This window comes from Salmo trutta, chromosome 7, assembly GCF_901001165.1.
Source record: "Salmo trutta chromosome 7, fSalTru1.1, whole genome shotgun sequence".
Lineage (NCBI taxonomy): Eukaryota > Metazoa > Chordata > Actinopteri > Salmoniformes > Salmonidae > Salmo > Salmo trutta.
The window spans coordinates 14,028,639-14,043,011 of NC_042963.1; the positions used below are offsets into that span (position 1 = coordinate 14,028,639).

Below are 14,373 nucleotides of genomic sequence, written 5' to 3' on the forward strand. Positions count from 1 at the left end.
GCCATTATGTCGACTCATCAGGCCCACGCTAGCTGGTTAGTCATAGGAGCTTCCAGTGTAAGGCAAGCAGCTCGTCTTGGCTTTGCAGAGGGAATCTGGCAAGAGATGTTTGCTCATTTGTCCCCACACATGTATGTGGTTTTGTAGTGCAGCAGTGCAGGGAGTAGGGACTGCTGCTCCAGCCTTTCTTGACTGTCCATATTATTCAGCTTGTTGGAACCTGTGCTGTCCTCCTACACACTATACTCTGCCCAGTACAGTCTGTACACGCTGTCACACTGTCCATGTTCAGCTATACTTAGCTACTCTCACACGTCTACCCAATGTGTCTGTCCTATGGTCCTTCAAATAATCCCCACGTCAGACAGTTTGTAATGTCCTTCCAGATTGGCTAATTGCCTTTACCTCTGTGGGTATGTCTTTACAGATGCTGGTCTAACCATCATATTATTGTCATCTATTTTCTTGTTTCCACACACACACACACGCACACGCACACAAACATTCCAAATGTTTGGCCTCCTCTTGGCATCAAATCCAAGTTTATTGGTCTCGTACACAGATTTGCAGATGTTATTTCAGGTGCAAGCGAAATGCTTGTGTTTCTAGCTCCAACAGTGCAGTAATTCCTAATAAATACAAAAAAAAGAACAATAATCCGAGGAATGATCTCCTCAGTACCTTTAGAGTCGTCCGTGTAGACAGGCTGGGCTCCTGATGGATGTCACTCCTTCCTCCATTGTCTGACGCATTGGAAAGCTCTGCCTGGGCCTCAACCACAGGGATGATTACAGCCCCATCGTTAGAACATTACTGACATCTGCTCCACTAACAGCGTCTCGTGTCCACTAGGCTGACTTAGTGGGAGTAGAGAGAACCATTCTGGTTCAGTGACTAACCTAATTAGGGCTGTGGTTCCTGGTTCCTAGTGCCTATGTACCCTTTCTCTCTCCCCTGACTCACCCTTTTTCTGCACTCTCAATCACTGTACCAGAAATGACTTCTGTCCCACTTTTCCTCCAAATGTACACAAGTTAAATTCATCAACCAATCTGAAGCTTTCACTCACCCGCACGCGAAGAAAAGGCTTCACAAGTAAAAACAAGATGGTTTATTTAGTACCGTAACACCTTTTGCAGTGTATAAAGTAAGAAAAGACAATGTAATACACACCATGAACCTATGGGTAAGTGTTACATTCAACTGTTAAATCCTTCAATGGTTTTTCACATCTCCATGTCAACGCATGCACTTTCAATTCACAATCACATTCTATTGTCTTCAGCATGATAGCATGCTTACATTAGATGATACAGTATATGAGTCTTCACATCAAGCTCTGTATGCCAGATGCATGCATCAACTCATGGCTTAGGCTTGTTACATCAATTTATATTACATGTAAACTGACTGGGAAGTGTGCCCTAGTTTCATACAATAAAAAAGTGATGAAGCAGCTTGTGGTCTGTTTATCTTAATGGAAACGGAACGAAAATTAACAAAAGTTAGTTACAATGTGTTGTGATGGGTTTATCAGAAATTATTTGAATTATACCTCCCAATGGTGTGCATGCACATCCTTATAGTTATACACCTAAATAATCTTCCTTTTCTCCTCCATGCACTCAGAATTGTAATTTCTCTTCATGTGAGGACGGTAAGTTATAGTACGGTGGTAGTACTGTGTGGTAGTAATGTGTAATTGGTAGTACTTTGTGGCTATTATGTGACGGTGCTGGTCGTACTGTGGTAGAACTGTGTGGCTATGTGTGGTGGTGGTGGTGGCGTGTCCTAAACTCAGAACCAGAACTCGGAAACGAAGATGTGGACATTGACGATGTTCCGATGAGACACCACCCCAGAGGTGACATAGTTCATAGCCAGCTTCAACACCATGTTTAGCGAGCCAATCAGGGGCTTCACCTGTCGGACCACACCTAAGGGAGACACAGAGGGATAGTCAGAGAGTGAAGGGTACCAAACGTACTGGGTAAGGGGGGTGTTATGACTGACCATCAAGTTAGCTTTATTAAAACAGTTTTATTTAGTTAGCAGTCGTCCTTACAGGGGATAGGAAACATTTCTCTACGTTTTTGCATTCCTACTCGTAACATACTGTATGGAAGTAATAGGCCCATTCTAGTTCTATCTCGGGACATTCTAGAATGAAAAGTGGCAGCAGGGATGGATAGATGTTGTTTTCTTCTCATTACGTGCAGCAATACTATTACTGGAGCCTGGTGACGTCCTGACCTCATATGATGAGAGGAATGTCAAACCTATTCATGTGAATCAGGATTTTATTTCTCTCCTTCATCCCTCCCTCCCTCCATCCATCCATCCACCCGTCCCCACCTTCCTCCCTACAACCGCCAACCTCCCCTGGAGGACAAGCAAAAGAGACACTCTCCTATCACGGTAACAACGTGGGGAAAACACACCACCACTGCTTTAGACGGAGACCCAAGAATGACCGAATGCACATGGAATTTGTTGGAAGCTCTTTTTAAGTGAACATGCGATTACAGGGCGAAAAACGGCAGTGTTTATCCAGGCTGTCAGCAGGCCCTTTCTCTGCGGAGGGCTGGTGACATTTCAGCTCAGTCCTGTTTGAACAGCCATCGCCCAGCGTGCAGCCAGGCAGCACAATCACTGCACTGTCCTTTCACTGTTGTCTTTCTCTCTATCTATCCATCTCTCTTGTTCTCTCTCAACGGTTTCTCACACAGAGAGACAGGTATTAGATGAAGTAGGTATTGGTCTCAGAATTCAGAAATATATTGAATTCAATGCGGTAAAGTCTATCAAAAGTACAGCATGATGAATTATCTTAAAATCAAATCAACAAGATGTCACGCCATCACTAAGTGTGACTCATGAAAAGCCTTTGTACCACAATTGTCATAAACCAGTGAGAGACATTTGGTCATGGGTATTTCCATGTTAAAAGCCCCATGAGCACTAACATATGAAGTTCATATGAGCACATCAAATCTGATGTCAAACAAAAGCTAGAGAAAGTAAGGCTTTTTTTTTTTTAATTCTACCGTTTCCATCCTACAAATTAGGAATATGCGAAGGCTTTGACTTCTGGTCAAACAGATGGAAAAGGGGTCTTAGAAAACAGAAAAAGTATTTAAAGGTATTAGAAATACATCAAAACACAATAATGTTGAAGTAAAGACCCCTACCAACTAATATCAACATTTTAAATTTAGTTTTGCAGAAATTATTTGCCATAAGTTTACTAAATATTGCCTATTGTCTTGTCATTACAAAATCAGTAACATAATGACTGCAACTGAATTGGCTACAGTGGGAATTCATTGTAGTAACAAACCACCGTTGGGTCACCTACTACTGTCCTCCCTTCCACTGGCATACTGTTATGTCCAGTCCGGACTAACCAAATTTGGTCTTGTTTGGAGGTGGAGCTCATTCAAATAATAGCCAGTGTGTATAATAATACCCAAACATGTAAAGGAAGATGTAAACATTTTTCTACCATGAAGAGAAGGACATTCATAATTATGCATTTCTGTATAGTACAGATCAAGGACCCATGATTTCATTCTGTTACCATCAGTCTGTTAATGGGTGTTAATCCACTTCACCTACAGATGTAGGATCTTAATTTGACCACTCTTTCGTTGCTGAAAATTTTCCTGCGCAGAAGGAAATTAAAACTTCTAGTGTATTTGAGGATTAAAAAGGTTTCTAAAGTTTGTAATTTCTACATTGAAATTTCAGACTTGATTTGCCTATTAATTATAATCCACATAATTGACATTTCCTGTTGCTGCAGGATTATTTTCCTGCTGGAGCAAACTGGCTCAAATTAAGAACCTAAGAATCTGTATTATAGTTCAATAACCAAAATAGATTTTTTTCAAACTTAAGGTGCTATATCATAGCTGGCACCCCAGTCTTCTGCAGATATTTAAGAGTTTTTGTAAAACATGGTCACATAAAAAACAGGGAGATTTTACCGTCCATCTGTTACCAAACTTTACATCTGCACTTTTCTTCGAGTACATGTGATTTTGGAAAGTGTTCTGTGGAAATAAAAAGTATTCCTTGTGCATAGAGTTGCATGGTTTGTTTAACTTTGCAATCAATGTTTTTTTTGTTTGGCATACTTTTAAAGTGAAAAATCGGAGTCTCAGCATCATCCTGTTTCTGTGGAATTGCCCTCATTCTCACCACAGGGCAAACGATGAAGATCAAGGGTGAGCTGGTTGCTGCAAATGTCCTTCGGGGTGGACACTGGCATGGTGTGGGGTTAGAATCTAGACCCTCTCTAAAACTCAAACATTATTTTCTCTTCTCCCTGTCTCATCTTCTCCTCTTCCTAAGGGGGCCTGCCTGATGTTTTGTGGCACCATCATTGAGGCCCGCGAGGGTAAATGAGTCCCATGTGTTGGACGACGGGAAGCGGACTATTCTGTCACGCGATACAGCCATGAAGGCAGGCAGGCATTCCTTCAGGGATCCATCTTTAGGCGGCAGCAAGAGAAGCTCAACCAGAGTCAGTCTTACTGAGCCTCCCCTCTCGTCCCCTCTCCCCTCATCCTTCTCCCAGCCAGTCTGGATCCCTGCGGCCACACAGAAGATTCCAGAAGATTCCAGCGATAAGCGCCTGAAGAGTGTGGAATAGGGCCCTTCTTACCAGGGTTGCCCCCTTGTTTTGGTGTTTTGGGACTCTGTTGCGTAGTGACACAGGGCTGAGGGGCTGAGGGGAGCGGGACGGGTTTTTTATTGTTTCCAAAGCGTCAGCTCCATCAGAGAGAAGGAACCTCTGTGTGAACTCAACGACAGTGCTGCAGCACTAATGTTCAGAAAAATAAAGGCCATGGAAAAACAGATTGGGGCTTTGCGTATGAAACAATTATTATCATCACCAGCAAATGGAGGTGGCATGCTGTTCAGTTATATAAGTGCCAAATATTCACTCAAAACGGAGAGATAATGTAGACATAAAGTTGACTGAGTTTGGGAATTGATCCACTGCATGTGAGTAGTTGACGTACAACAAGATATACTACCAACGCAATATGTGCACTGTGTGCAATGCATGCGAAAAAACAGAGTTCACTAAGTTCAAATTTGCTCATGTAACTTCGAAGTCAATCAGTTCACAGGGTACAATATTGGATGAACTAGAAGACCCAATCAAGACGAGCACAACGAAACATACCATTCATTATAAATACAGTATGGAGCACCACAATACGGCATGGATTTCACTTTCACAATAGCCCTGTTTTATTGGGAGTAGAGCAATGGTTTCAGATCATAAATGTGACCCGAATCCAATGGAGGCTCTAAATGTCTTTCATTACAGGGGTCAGCTGGGGCCAAGTTTGCTGCTGCCGCAAACAAAATATCTCAAGGACAAACGTTGCAATGAAAATCAGAGGGACAAACAAGCGAAATGTTACATTATTTTAAATTTACATGATGTAAAAAATACAATAGACAATGTAGGATTCAACGAAACGTTGCCATGAGCATCCACAGTCAAACCTCCTCAATATCTAAATTGCATTGCACAACTGTGTTACATCTGTAGGCGTCTCACGGCTTTCTCAGGTACTGTGCTCAGTTCTACTGTCAGCAGCTTACATGTAGTCACTGATCAGTGAGGTGCAGCAGCTATCTGAGTCCCTTGATTGGCTCAACACAGCTCAGCAAGCTTGGCAAAGTGATGTTGTGCATGCAGTGTGTGTTCCTCTTAATCATCCCATGTTTTCATTGCGCAGTTAGAGCAACCAGATGTTACACCTGAAGAGGCTCGTATGAAGCCTTATAAGGGCTCTGTGCTTCAGCATGTTTCACATCCACAGCACCCAGAGTACTGTATCCTCCATGAAGACAAGGCATCTACAGTGACAGCTGGAGCTCAACATACTAGCTATGAACCTGAGGTGAAACCAAACCACCACAACCACATAATCATTGCAAACATTTAATTCGGTCACGAGCTGTGGTGAGGTAAAAACCTCAAAGCTACCAGGTTTTACTTTGATGCAATCAATTAGTCAGTACCTGAGGTGTAGGCCTTTACACATAAACAATAAAAAGACCAGATATCTCGCTGATATCATCTCTCCTCTACTTTGTGTATCTAGTACATTCCAGGATATGATTGTACGCCTACAACGTACATCTGAAAGTGCTCTGCTCTGCTATCCCTGGGAGTGCGTTGTTCTGTTCCTCTGAGGTAGTATATCTGCCACAGGGTGCAGAGGTGACCCCACCATGTTCCAACCTCCATCAAACACACAGCTGCATAAACCCCCTGTTGCCCAGAACATTCCGCCACACCATAAAATAGCCTGTAAGTAGAAAATAGCGTTAACACTAGAGGCGCAGAGGCAGTCATTTTGACTGCATATGAATTTAACATTGAAATATCTCTTACATTTTTTTAAGCCATGCTGCCCTCCTTCCTTGAATTTTCCTAAGTAAGTATATTTAACACACATATGTTGTTAGAATTTAGATATCACCATTGGTGATTTTAGCATGTAAATCTTGGTGGGGCAAACTAAAGCCACTACACAAAACAACACTAAACAACACATTAACAATGAAAGCTCATACAATATTCGATGATTACTTTTCTCTAAAAACAGGTTATAGGCAACATGTGCACCACCAAGTCAGAACAGTAGGCGAAATTAAGAGGGGAAAATATACCAAATTATTAGGGTGAGGCACATGGGCTAGTAACAGCTTACAACACAACATACTCCAAGTATTATTTTCTTAGCTACAGTATACATATCCCATCGGCATATTTCATAATTTATGGAGCAGCATACAAGACATTTTTGGACTCACCTTGTTGTGATGTGCTCACTTGAATTGGAAGATGGCGCGGCGGGTACTTCGTGGGCAGATTTTGTCATTAAACTTTGTCATCAAAGTCTGGCAGTCTCTGGATTTATGGTGCTATCAAGACCACTGAGAACTCGGAAAAAACAAGGTTGAATCATGATGACGTCAGTGATCTTCAGGTCGTAGCTCTTGAAAGAGGCCCGAGTTCCCGACTTACAATTCCGTTTGGATTATTGTTTTTTCCTCAGTTCCCAGTTGTCTTGAACTCACTGAAGTCAGATTTCCCAGTTCTGAGTTTACAGTTGTTTTGAGCGCGGCAAAAATCATGCTAGATTGACAGTATGGCCAATGTTGAATGTTTATCATTTTAAGCTTGGAAAAGAGACCCTTTATCTGTGGCCAATGACCTTGAGCCTTCTTGGATGGGCACTTCTAATGTATCTCTATGGCAGCACCCAAGAGGCTTGAATTTTCAGAGCTCTACCCTTAGATTTGGCGGTGAAGTAGTGTTCCCATGAGTGACAGAACACTGAGCCAATCACGGCGCAACTAGAGAACATTACCAACCCCAACGCTCCGTATTTTCCAATTGGTTGCCCCACCACCAGAGAAAGCACTGAGCTAGTCTGAAACACCTGCATTTTGGAGCGGCCTTACTCAAGAAAGCAAAAAAAGATAACGTTTATTAACTCAATGATTATTATCATTTTTTTTACATTGTTTGCAAACACGTATTAATAACAAAATAACATGCAAAACAGGCAACCCTGTTTTTTTTAACTAAAAATGTGGGGCTCAAAAGAGGTGGGGCTCTGCCCTGAATGACTGATTGCCACTGGATATCACAAACAATTTGTGTTATAAGTTTTAGGAGGACATGTCATTTATTTCCCTGGATTGCCAAAAAGTGACTTTTTCTAATCATCGTATAGAGTCACATGCAGGTAAGACGTTTTGATTTCTTTCAGAGGAGCCTGGTGGGAGGAGCTATAGGAAGACGGGCTCATTGTAATAGCTGGAATGGAATAAATGGAACGGAGTCAAACATGTGGTTTCCATATATTTGATACATTCCATTTATTCCATTCCAGCCATTTCAATGAACCCGTTCTCATATAGCCCCTCCCACCAGTCTCCTCTGTGTTCTATATAGTATCAGATAGAGCAGATTCTGAGGTTTCCAAAATACTTACCCTTGCTAAATAAATCTATTTCAAAATGTCACTTTTTCCAAGAATAACCGCTGTTCTTTTGTGCTCCACACGTGAGATCCCCTACAGTAACATAAACGAATAAAAATGTTATGGTGTTCTTTGATTGGTTGTCGAAAGGAGAAGCGGACCAAGGTGTAGCGTGTGTGTCGTTCCACATTTTATTTACACTGTGAAACTATGCAATTCATAGATAAACTGAATGAAAAAAACAACAAACCGTAACGCAGAGGTGAAACATTCACTGACTCAAAAATAATCTCCCACAATCCCAGGTGGGACAAACACCGACTTAAATATGACCTCCAATTAGAGACAACGATGACCAGCTGCCTCTAATTGGAGATCACCCCAAACAAAGCCCAACATAGAAATACAAATCTAGAACAACCCAACATAGAAATACAAAACTAGAACATAACATAGAAAAACGAAACTAGAAAACCCCCCTGTCATGCCCTGACCTACTCTACCATAGAGAATAACAACTTACAGTACCCCCCCCCCAAAGGTGCAGACTCCGAATGCATCTAAAAAAAAATAAAAAAATAAAAAGGGGGGGTAGGGAGGGTGACAAGTGTCTATGGCGGCTCTGGTGCAGTACACAGAACACTATTATCCAGCGGATCCTCCAGCAGAGGAGGCGGCTCCGGTTCGGGGCATAACCCCCGCTCCGCCCGCTGATCCCTCTGCTTCAGTACCACCGGACCGTGGTACTGAAGGTTCCGGGCTGCAGGCCGTCGCTGGAGGTTCCGGGCTGCAGGCCGTCTCAGGAGGTTCCGGGCTGCAGGCCGCCTCAGGAGGTTCCGGGCTGCAGGCCGCCTCACGAGGTTCCGGGTTGCAGGCCGCCTCACGAGGTTCCGGGCTGGGAACCGTCGCTACAGGCTCCATGCCATGGATCATCACTGCAGGCTCCGCGCCATGGATCACCACTGGAGGCTTCATGCCATGGATCATCTCTACAGGCTCCGGGCCATGGACCATCCCTACAGGCTTCTTGCCATGGATTATCCCTACAGGCTCCAGGCCATGGATCATCACTGGAGGCTTCGTACGTGGAGCCGGAACAGGTCTCACCGAACTAGGGAACATCGCTGGAGTTCTGGAGCTTATGGCTGGCACAACCCATCCTGGCTGGATGCTTACTTTAGCCAGGCAAGGGCGGGTCGCTGGCACAGGACGGACTGGGCTGTGCAGGCGCACTGGCGACACAGTGCGTAGAACTGGCGCAGGATATACTGGGCCTTGGAGGCGCACTGGAGGTCTGGAGCTTATGACTGGCACAAGCCATCCTGGCTGGATTCCCCCCGTAGCCCGGCAAGCGCGGGGAGTTGGAACAGGCTGCACTGGTTTGTGCTGGCAAACTGGGGGTACCGTGCGTAGAGCTGGCGCAGGATAACCTGGGCCGAAAAGACGCACTGGAGACCAGGAACGCTGAGCCGGCACAATCCTTCCTGGCTGAATGCCAGCTCTAGCATGGCCACTGTGGGGAGCTTGCACAGAGCGCACCGGGCTGTGGCTGCGCACTGGAGACACTGTGCGCATTACTGCATAACCCGGTGCCTGGCCAGTCCTATTCTCCCCACAGTAAGCACGGGGAGTTGGCTCAGGTCTCCACCCTGACTCTGCCAATCTCCCCGTGTGCCCCCCCCTCCCAAACATTTTTTGGGGCTGCCTCTTGTGCTTGCCTCGTTGCCGGGCTAGTTCCTCTTCTCGTCGCCACTCTGCTCTCGCTGCCTCCACCTGTTCCCATGGGAGGCGATCCCATCCAGCCTGGATCTCCTCCTACGTCCAGGATTCCTTGCCGTTCAGAATGTCCTCCCAGGTCCACTCCTGATCACGCTGCTTGGTCCTTTGGTGGTGGGAGATTCTGTCACAGTTGTCGAAAGGAGAAGCAGACCAAAGTGCAGCGTGTGTGTCGTTCCACATTTTATTTACACTGTGAAACTATGCAATAGATAAATAAACTGAATGGGAAAAAAACAACACACCGTGACGCAGCGGTGAAACATACACTGACTGAAACATAATCTCCCACAACCCCAGGTGGGACAAACACCAACTTAAATATGACCTCCAATTAGAGACAACGATGACCAGCTGCCTCTAACTGGAGATCACCCCAAACAAAGCCCAACATAGAAATACAAAACTAGAACAATCCAACATAGAAATACAAAACTAGAACATAGAAAAACTAAACTAGAAAACCCCCCTGTCACGCCCTGACCTACTCTACCATAGAAAATAACAGCTTACTATGGTCAGGACGTGACACCAAGACCTTCATGAACACAACCAAAGGATACTTTTTCTGATAGGATATGTGAAATGTACTTATTAGACAGTTAGAATGTTGCAGTCAAAATGGCTGCTCATTGGCGTAGTAAGGGGGTAGCGAGGCCCGGTATTTTAAGTGTTAAATACATGGTAGCAGAGGAGACACTGCCACAAAACAAAGTGAAGCAAATGTCAGGAGGCTGCGAGGGATACAATATTAAAGGGTTACATGTAAACAGTACAATTTCGGGGTTTTCTGGTTTCTACAACTCGGCGAGGAAGTGTATGACAAAATCCAAAATGAACGGGTTTAACACCAGAAACAAATGAAAAATATGCGTCCGCCTCACCACAGTATTGTATAATGACACGCTGGCCGTGGTGCGATGCATACTCAGTGCTGTAAAACCATTGGACAAAGGCCAGGCAGAGCACGCTACGGCCCAGGCCCAGTCCGCTCTGAGAGAGGCATAGGATTAGCATGAAACCCCTTGGGGACCGGACCATAGGGCACGGGCCTGACTGGCCTTTCTTGTGTGTTTGGTATAGCTCCTGATCACAACCAACTGACCGACGGTTGGGCAGTCCAGCCAGGCTGTCTAAACAGTCCCTTGACCACTCCAAAGGAGACGTGAGCACTGAACACCCCCAGTCTGAAAGGCTAGCTCGTGTGGTTTGGTATTTCAAGGTCATTTAGCAGTGAGTCACAGTTACAGATCAAATGAACCATTGGATGCATGCAATCATGCTCCACTGTTTGTGACATCATTGAGAAAGTAGCTACAGTAGCTGGAAGGAAAAAGTTGCTGCTTTTCTTGGACTTTCTATTTTCAGTGGTTTAATGGATGAGTAGCATTGATGATATAGTAACATATAGTCACATTAGCTTTGTGACCTTCACATCGTAGTAAAAGTGACCTTGTACAGTAACCTAAACTACCGCTGAGGAGCATAGGACAGATTAGACAAAAGCACTCTATATCTAGAAACATGGCATTAAAACCTACAACAGAAGTTGATGCTGGATTTGGTGGACTTCCTGGAAACATTGATTTCTCAACATGCGCATTTCCTGGTGAATGTCTTTTGGATCCATATTTGATAAACAGATACAGTATGCAGTATGCCCAGATACCTTTCATTACATTATCTGTATTGGTCAAAAATATATACATAAAGCAGTGGCAGTCGGTGCCATTTAAGATGAGGGAGGATGATTGTTTTTCATGAGACTGGCCTTATTTCTATAACAGCATACTGGATGACTCTCATTCATATTCCATTCACCCAGTTCAATGTAACAGCGATAGGTTTAGGCTACTACATAATATTCAAATGTTCTCTATACCCATTCTGAGGTTGCTACAACCTAGCCTATGAATGAAAGTTTATAACGTAGGTGCAGACAGGTCGAGAGACAAATATGTGACATTCAATACCGCCTAGCACACTCTTGCCTGCATCTAGCTGATATAGGGTGTAATCATTAGTCCAACATTTGCAAACGAGAGTTTCTTTTGGACAAATTAAGGTATGTTAATCCCCGTTTTGTTCCATTTGCTTCCGTTTAAGAAATGTTTTTCAACAGAATTTGCGGAATGAATACACCCATGATCACACGTAAACACAGTTCACTTTCATAGCAGCCACATTGTATTCCTTCTCGCATCTATGCACTCTCCTCCTCTCACCTCTTCCCTTCGCTTGTTGAATTCAATGCACAACACATCAGCTATATGTGACCAGGGGGAAAAACATTTCCAAGCCAAACTGATACACACAGCCAACATCTTTCTCACCATATTAGCTAATGTAACATCATAGTCAGCATAACTAATAGAACTAACGCGTTACTAAACCCGCTACAATCATGCAGTAACATTACAGTGTACAGTCAGTAAGCAGTTACACCGGCGGGCCCCAGTGGCAATAAATTAGTAATACCAAAAGCTTATCTTGACTTGGAAAAGTTCCAGTATTGTATTGGAAAGTCATAGCCAGCTAGCTAACATAGCATCCCTCAGTTTGAGCAGGGTGTTTGAGTAGGCTAAACTAGCTAGCTGCATTTGCTAGCTAAGTAAGTGTAACTAGAAGTGAAAAAAATTAGGAGATCCCTCTCACTATTTCTCTTTTGCTTCTCCTTCATTTTGGAAGAAATTAATTTGTTCAAAACTATTGTTTTTCTCTCTCTTTGAGTCAACTACTCACAACATTTTATACACTGCAGTGCTAGATATCCGTAGCTTATGCTTTCAATACTAGATTCATTCTCTGATCATTTTATTGGGTGGAAAACGTCTGTTCATACTGCAATAGTTCTAATAGGCTGGAGGGTGTCCTCTGGAAGTTGTGTAAGTCTATAGAAGGCGGCGAGAACCATGAGCCTCCTAGGTTTTGTATTGAAGTCAATGTACCCAGAGGAGGATGGAAGCTAGCTGTCCTCCGGCTACACCATGGTGCTACCCTACAGAGTGCTGTTTGTATATGCATTTATTATGGATCCCCATTAGCTGCTGGCAAAGCAGCAGCTACTCTTCCTGGGGTCCAGCAAAATTAAGGCAATTTATACCATTTTAAAAAACATTACAATACATTCACAGATTTCACAACATACTGTGTGCCCTCAGGCCCCTACTCTACCACTACCACATAACTATAGTACTAAATCCATGTGTATGTATAGTGTGTGTGTGTGTGTGTGTGTGTGTATCAATATTTGTGTTGCTTCACAGTCCCCGCTGTTCCATAAGGTGTTTTTTTAATCTGTTTTTTAAATCTAATTTTACTGCTTGCGTCACTTACTTGATGTGGAATAGAGTTCCATGTAGTCATGGCTCTATGTAGTACTGTGTGCCTCCCATAGTCTGTTCTAGACTTGGGGACTGTGTGCCAGTAGTTTAGACAGACAGCTTGGTGCATTCAGCATGTCAATGCCTCTCACAGATAAAAGTAGTGATGAAGTCAATCTCTTCTCCACTTTCAGCCAGGAGAGATTGACATGCATATTATTAATATCAGCTCTCTGTGTACATCCAAGGGCCAGCCGTGCTCCCCTGTTCTGAGCCAATTGCAATTTTCTGAAGTCCTTTTTTGTAGCACCTGACCACACGACTGAACAGTAGTCAAGGTGCAACAAAACTAGGGCCTGTAGGACCTGCCTTGTTGATAGTGTTGTTAAGAAGGCAGAGCATCGCTTAATTATAGACAGACTTCTCCACATCTTAGCTACTACTGCATCAATATGTTTTGACCATGACAGTTTACAATCTAGGGTTACTCCAAGCAGTTTAGTCATCTCAACTTGCTCAATTTCCACATTATTATTACAATATTTAGTTGAGGTTTAGTGTTTAGTGAGTGTTTTGTTCCAAATACAATGCTTTAAGTTTTAGAAATATTTAGGGCTAACTTATTGCTTGCCACCCACTCTGAAACTAACTGTAGCTCTTTTTTGAGTTTTGCAATGATTTCAGTCGCTGTAGTAGCTGACGTGTATAGTGTTGAGTCATCTGCATACATAGACACTCTGGCTTTACTCAAAGTCAGTGGCATGTCGTTAGTAAAAATTGAAAAAAGCAAGGGGCCTAAACAGCTACCCTGGGGAATTCCTGATTCTAACTGGATGATATTTGAGAGGCTTCCATTAAAGAACACTCTCTGTGTTCTGTTAGACAAGTCACTCTTTATCCACATTATTGCAGAAGGTGTAAAGCCATAACACATACGTTTTTCCAGCAGCAGACTATAATCGATAATGTCAAAAGCTGCACTGAAGTCTAACAAGACAGCCTCCACAATCCTTTTATCATCAATTTCTGTTGAGGCTACTGTCGACCTTCTTTGCAAAATAGTTTGTTTTAATCAATTATTTGGTGACATCATTATATTTAGTATTTATATACATATTTATATTTAGCTTTATCAAAAAAAGGATAACTTTTTAAATGTTTTACAATTTCAATTTTTATGAAATTCCCTGAGGATGGTGGTCTTCCCCTTCCTCCTCTGAGGAGCCTCCACTGACATAAAGTGGTAATAA

The 14,373-nt window shown here is 43.3% G+C and overlaps 1 protein-coding gene across 1 annotated transcript in view; it reads right to left on the reverse strand.

Annotated features, from left to right (window-relative positions):
* Positions 1-1,096: 1,096 nt before the first annotated feature.
* Positions 1,097-14,373, reverse strand: part of LOC115196974 (fibulin-1) — a 49,914-nt gene continuing 36,637 nt past the window's right edge. Inside the window, exon 17 of the mRNA XM_029758055.1 lies at positions 1,097-1,937. Within this exon, the coding sequence (XP_029613915.1) occupies positions 1,798-1,937 (140 nt within the window). The 3' untranslated portion in view covers positions 1,097-1,797. The remainder of the gene's footprint in view (positions 1,938-14,373) is intronic.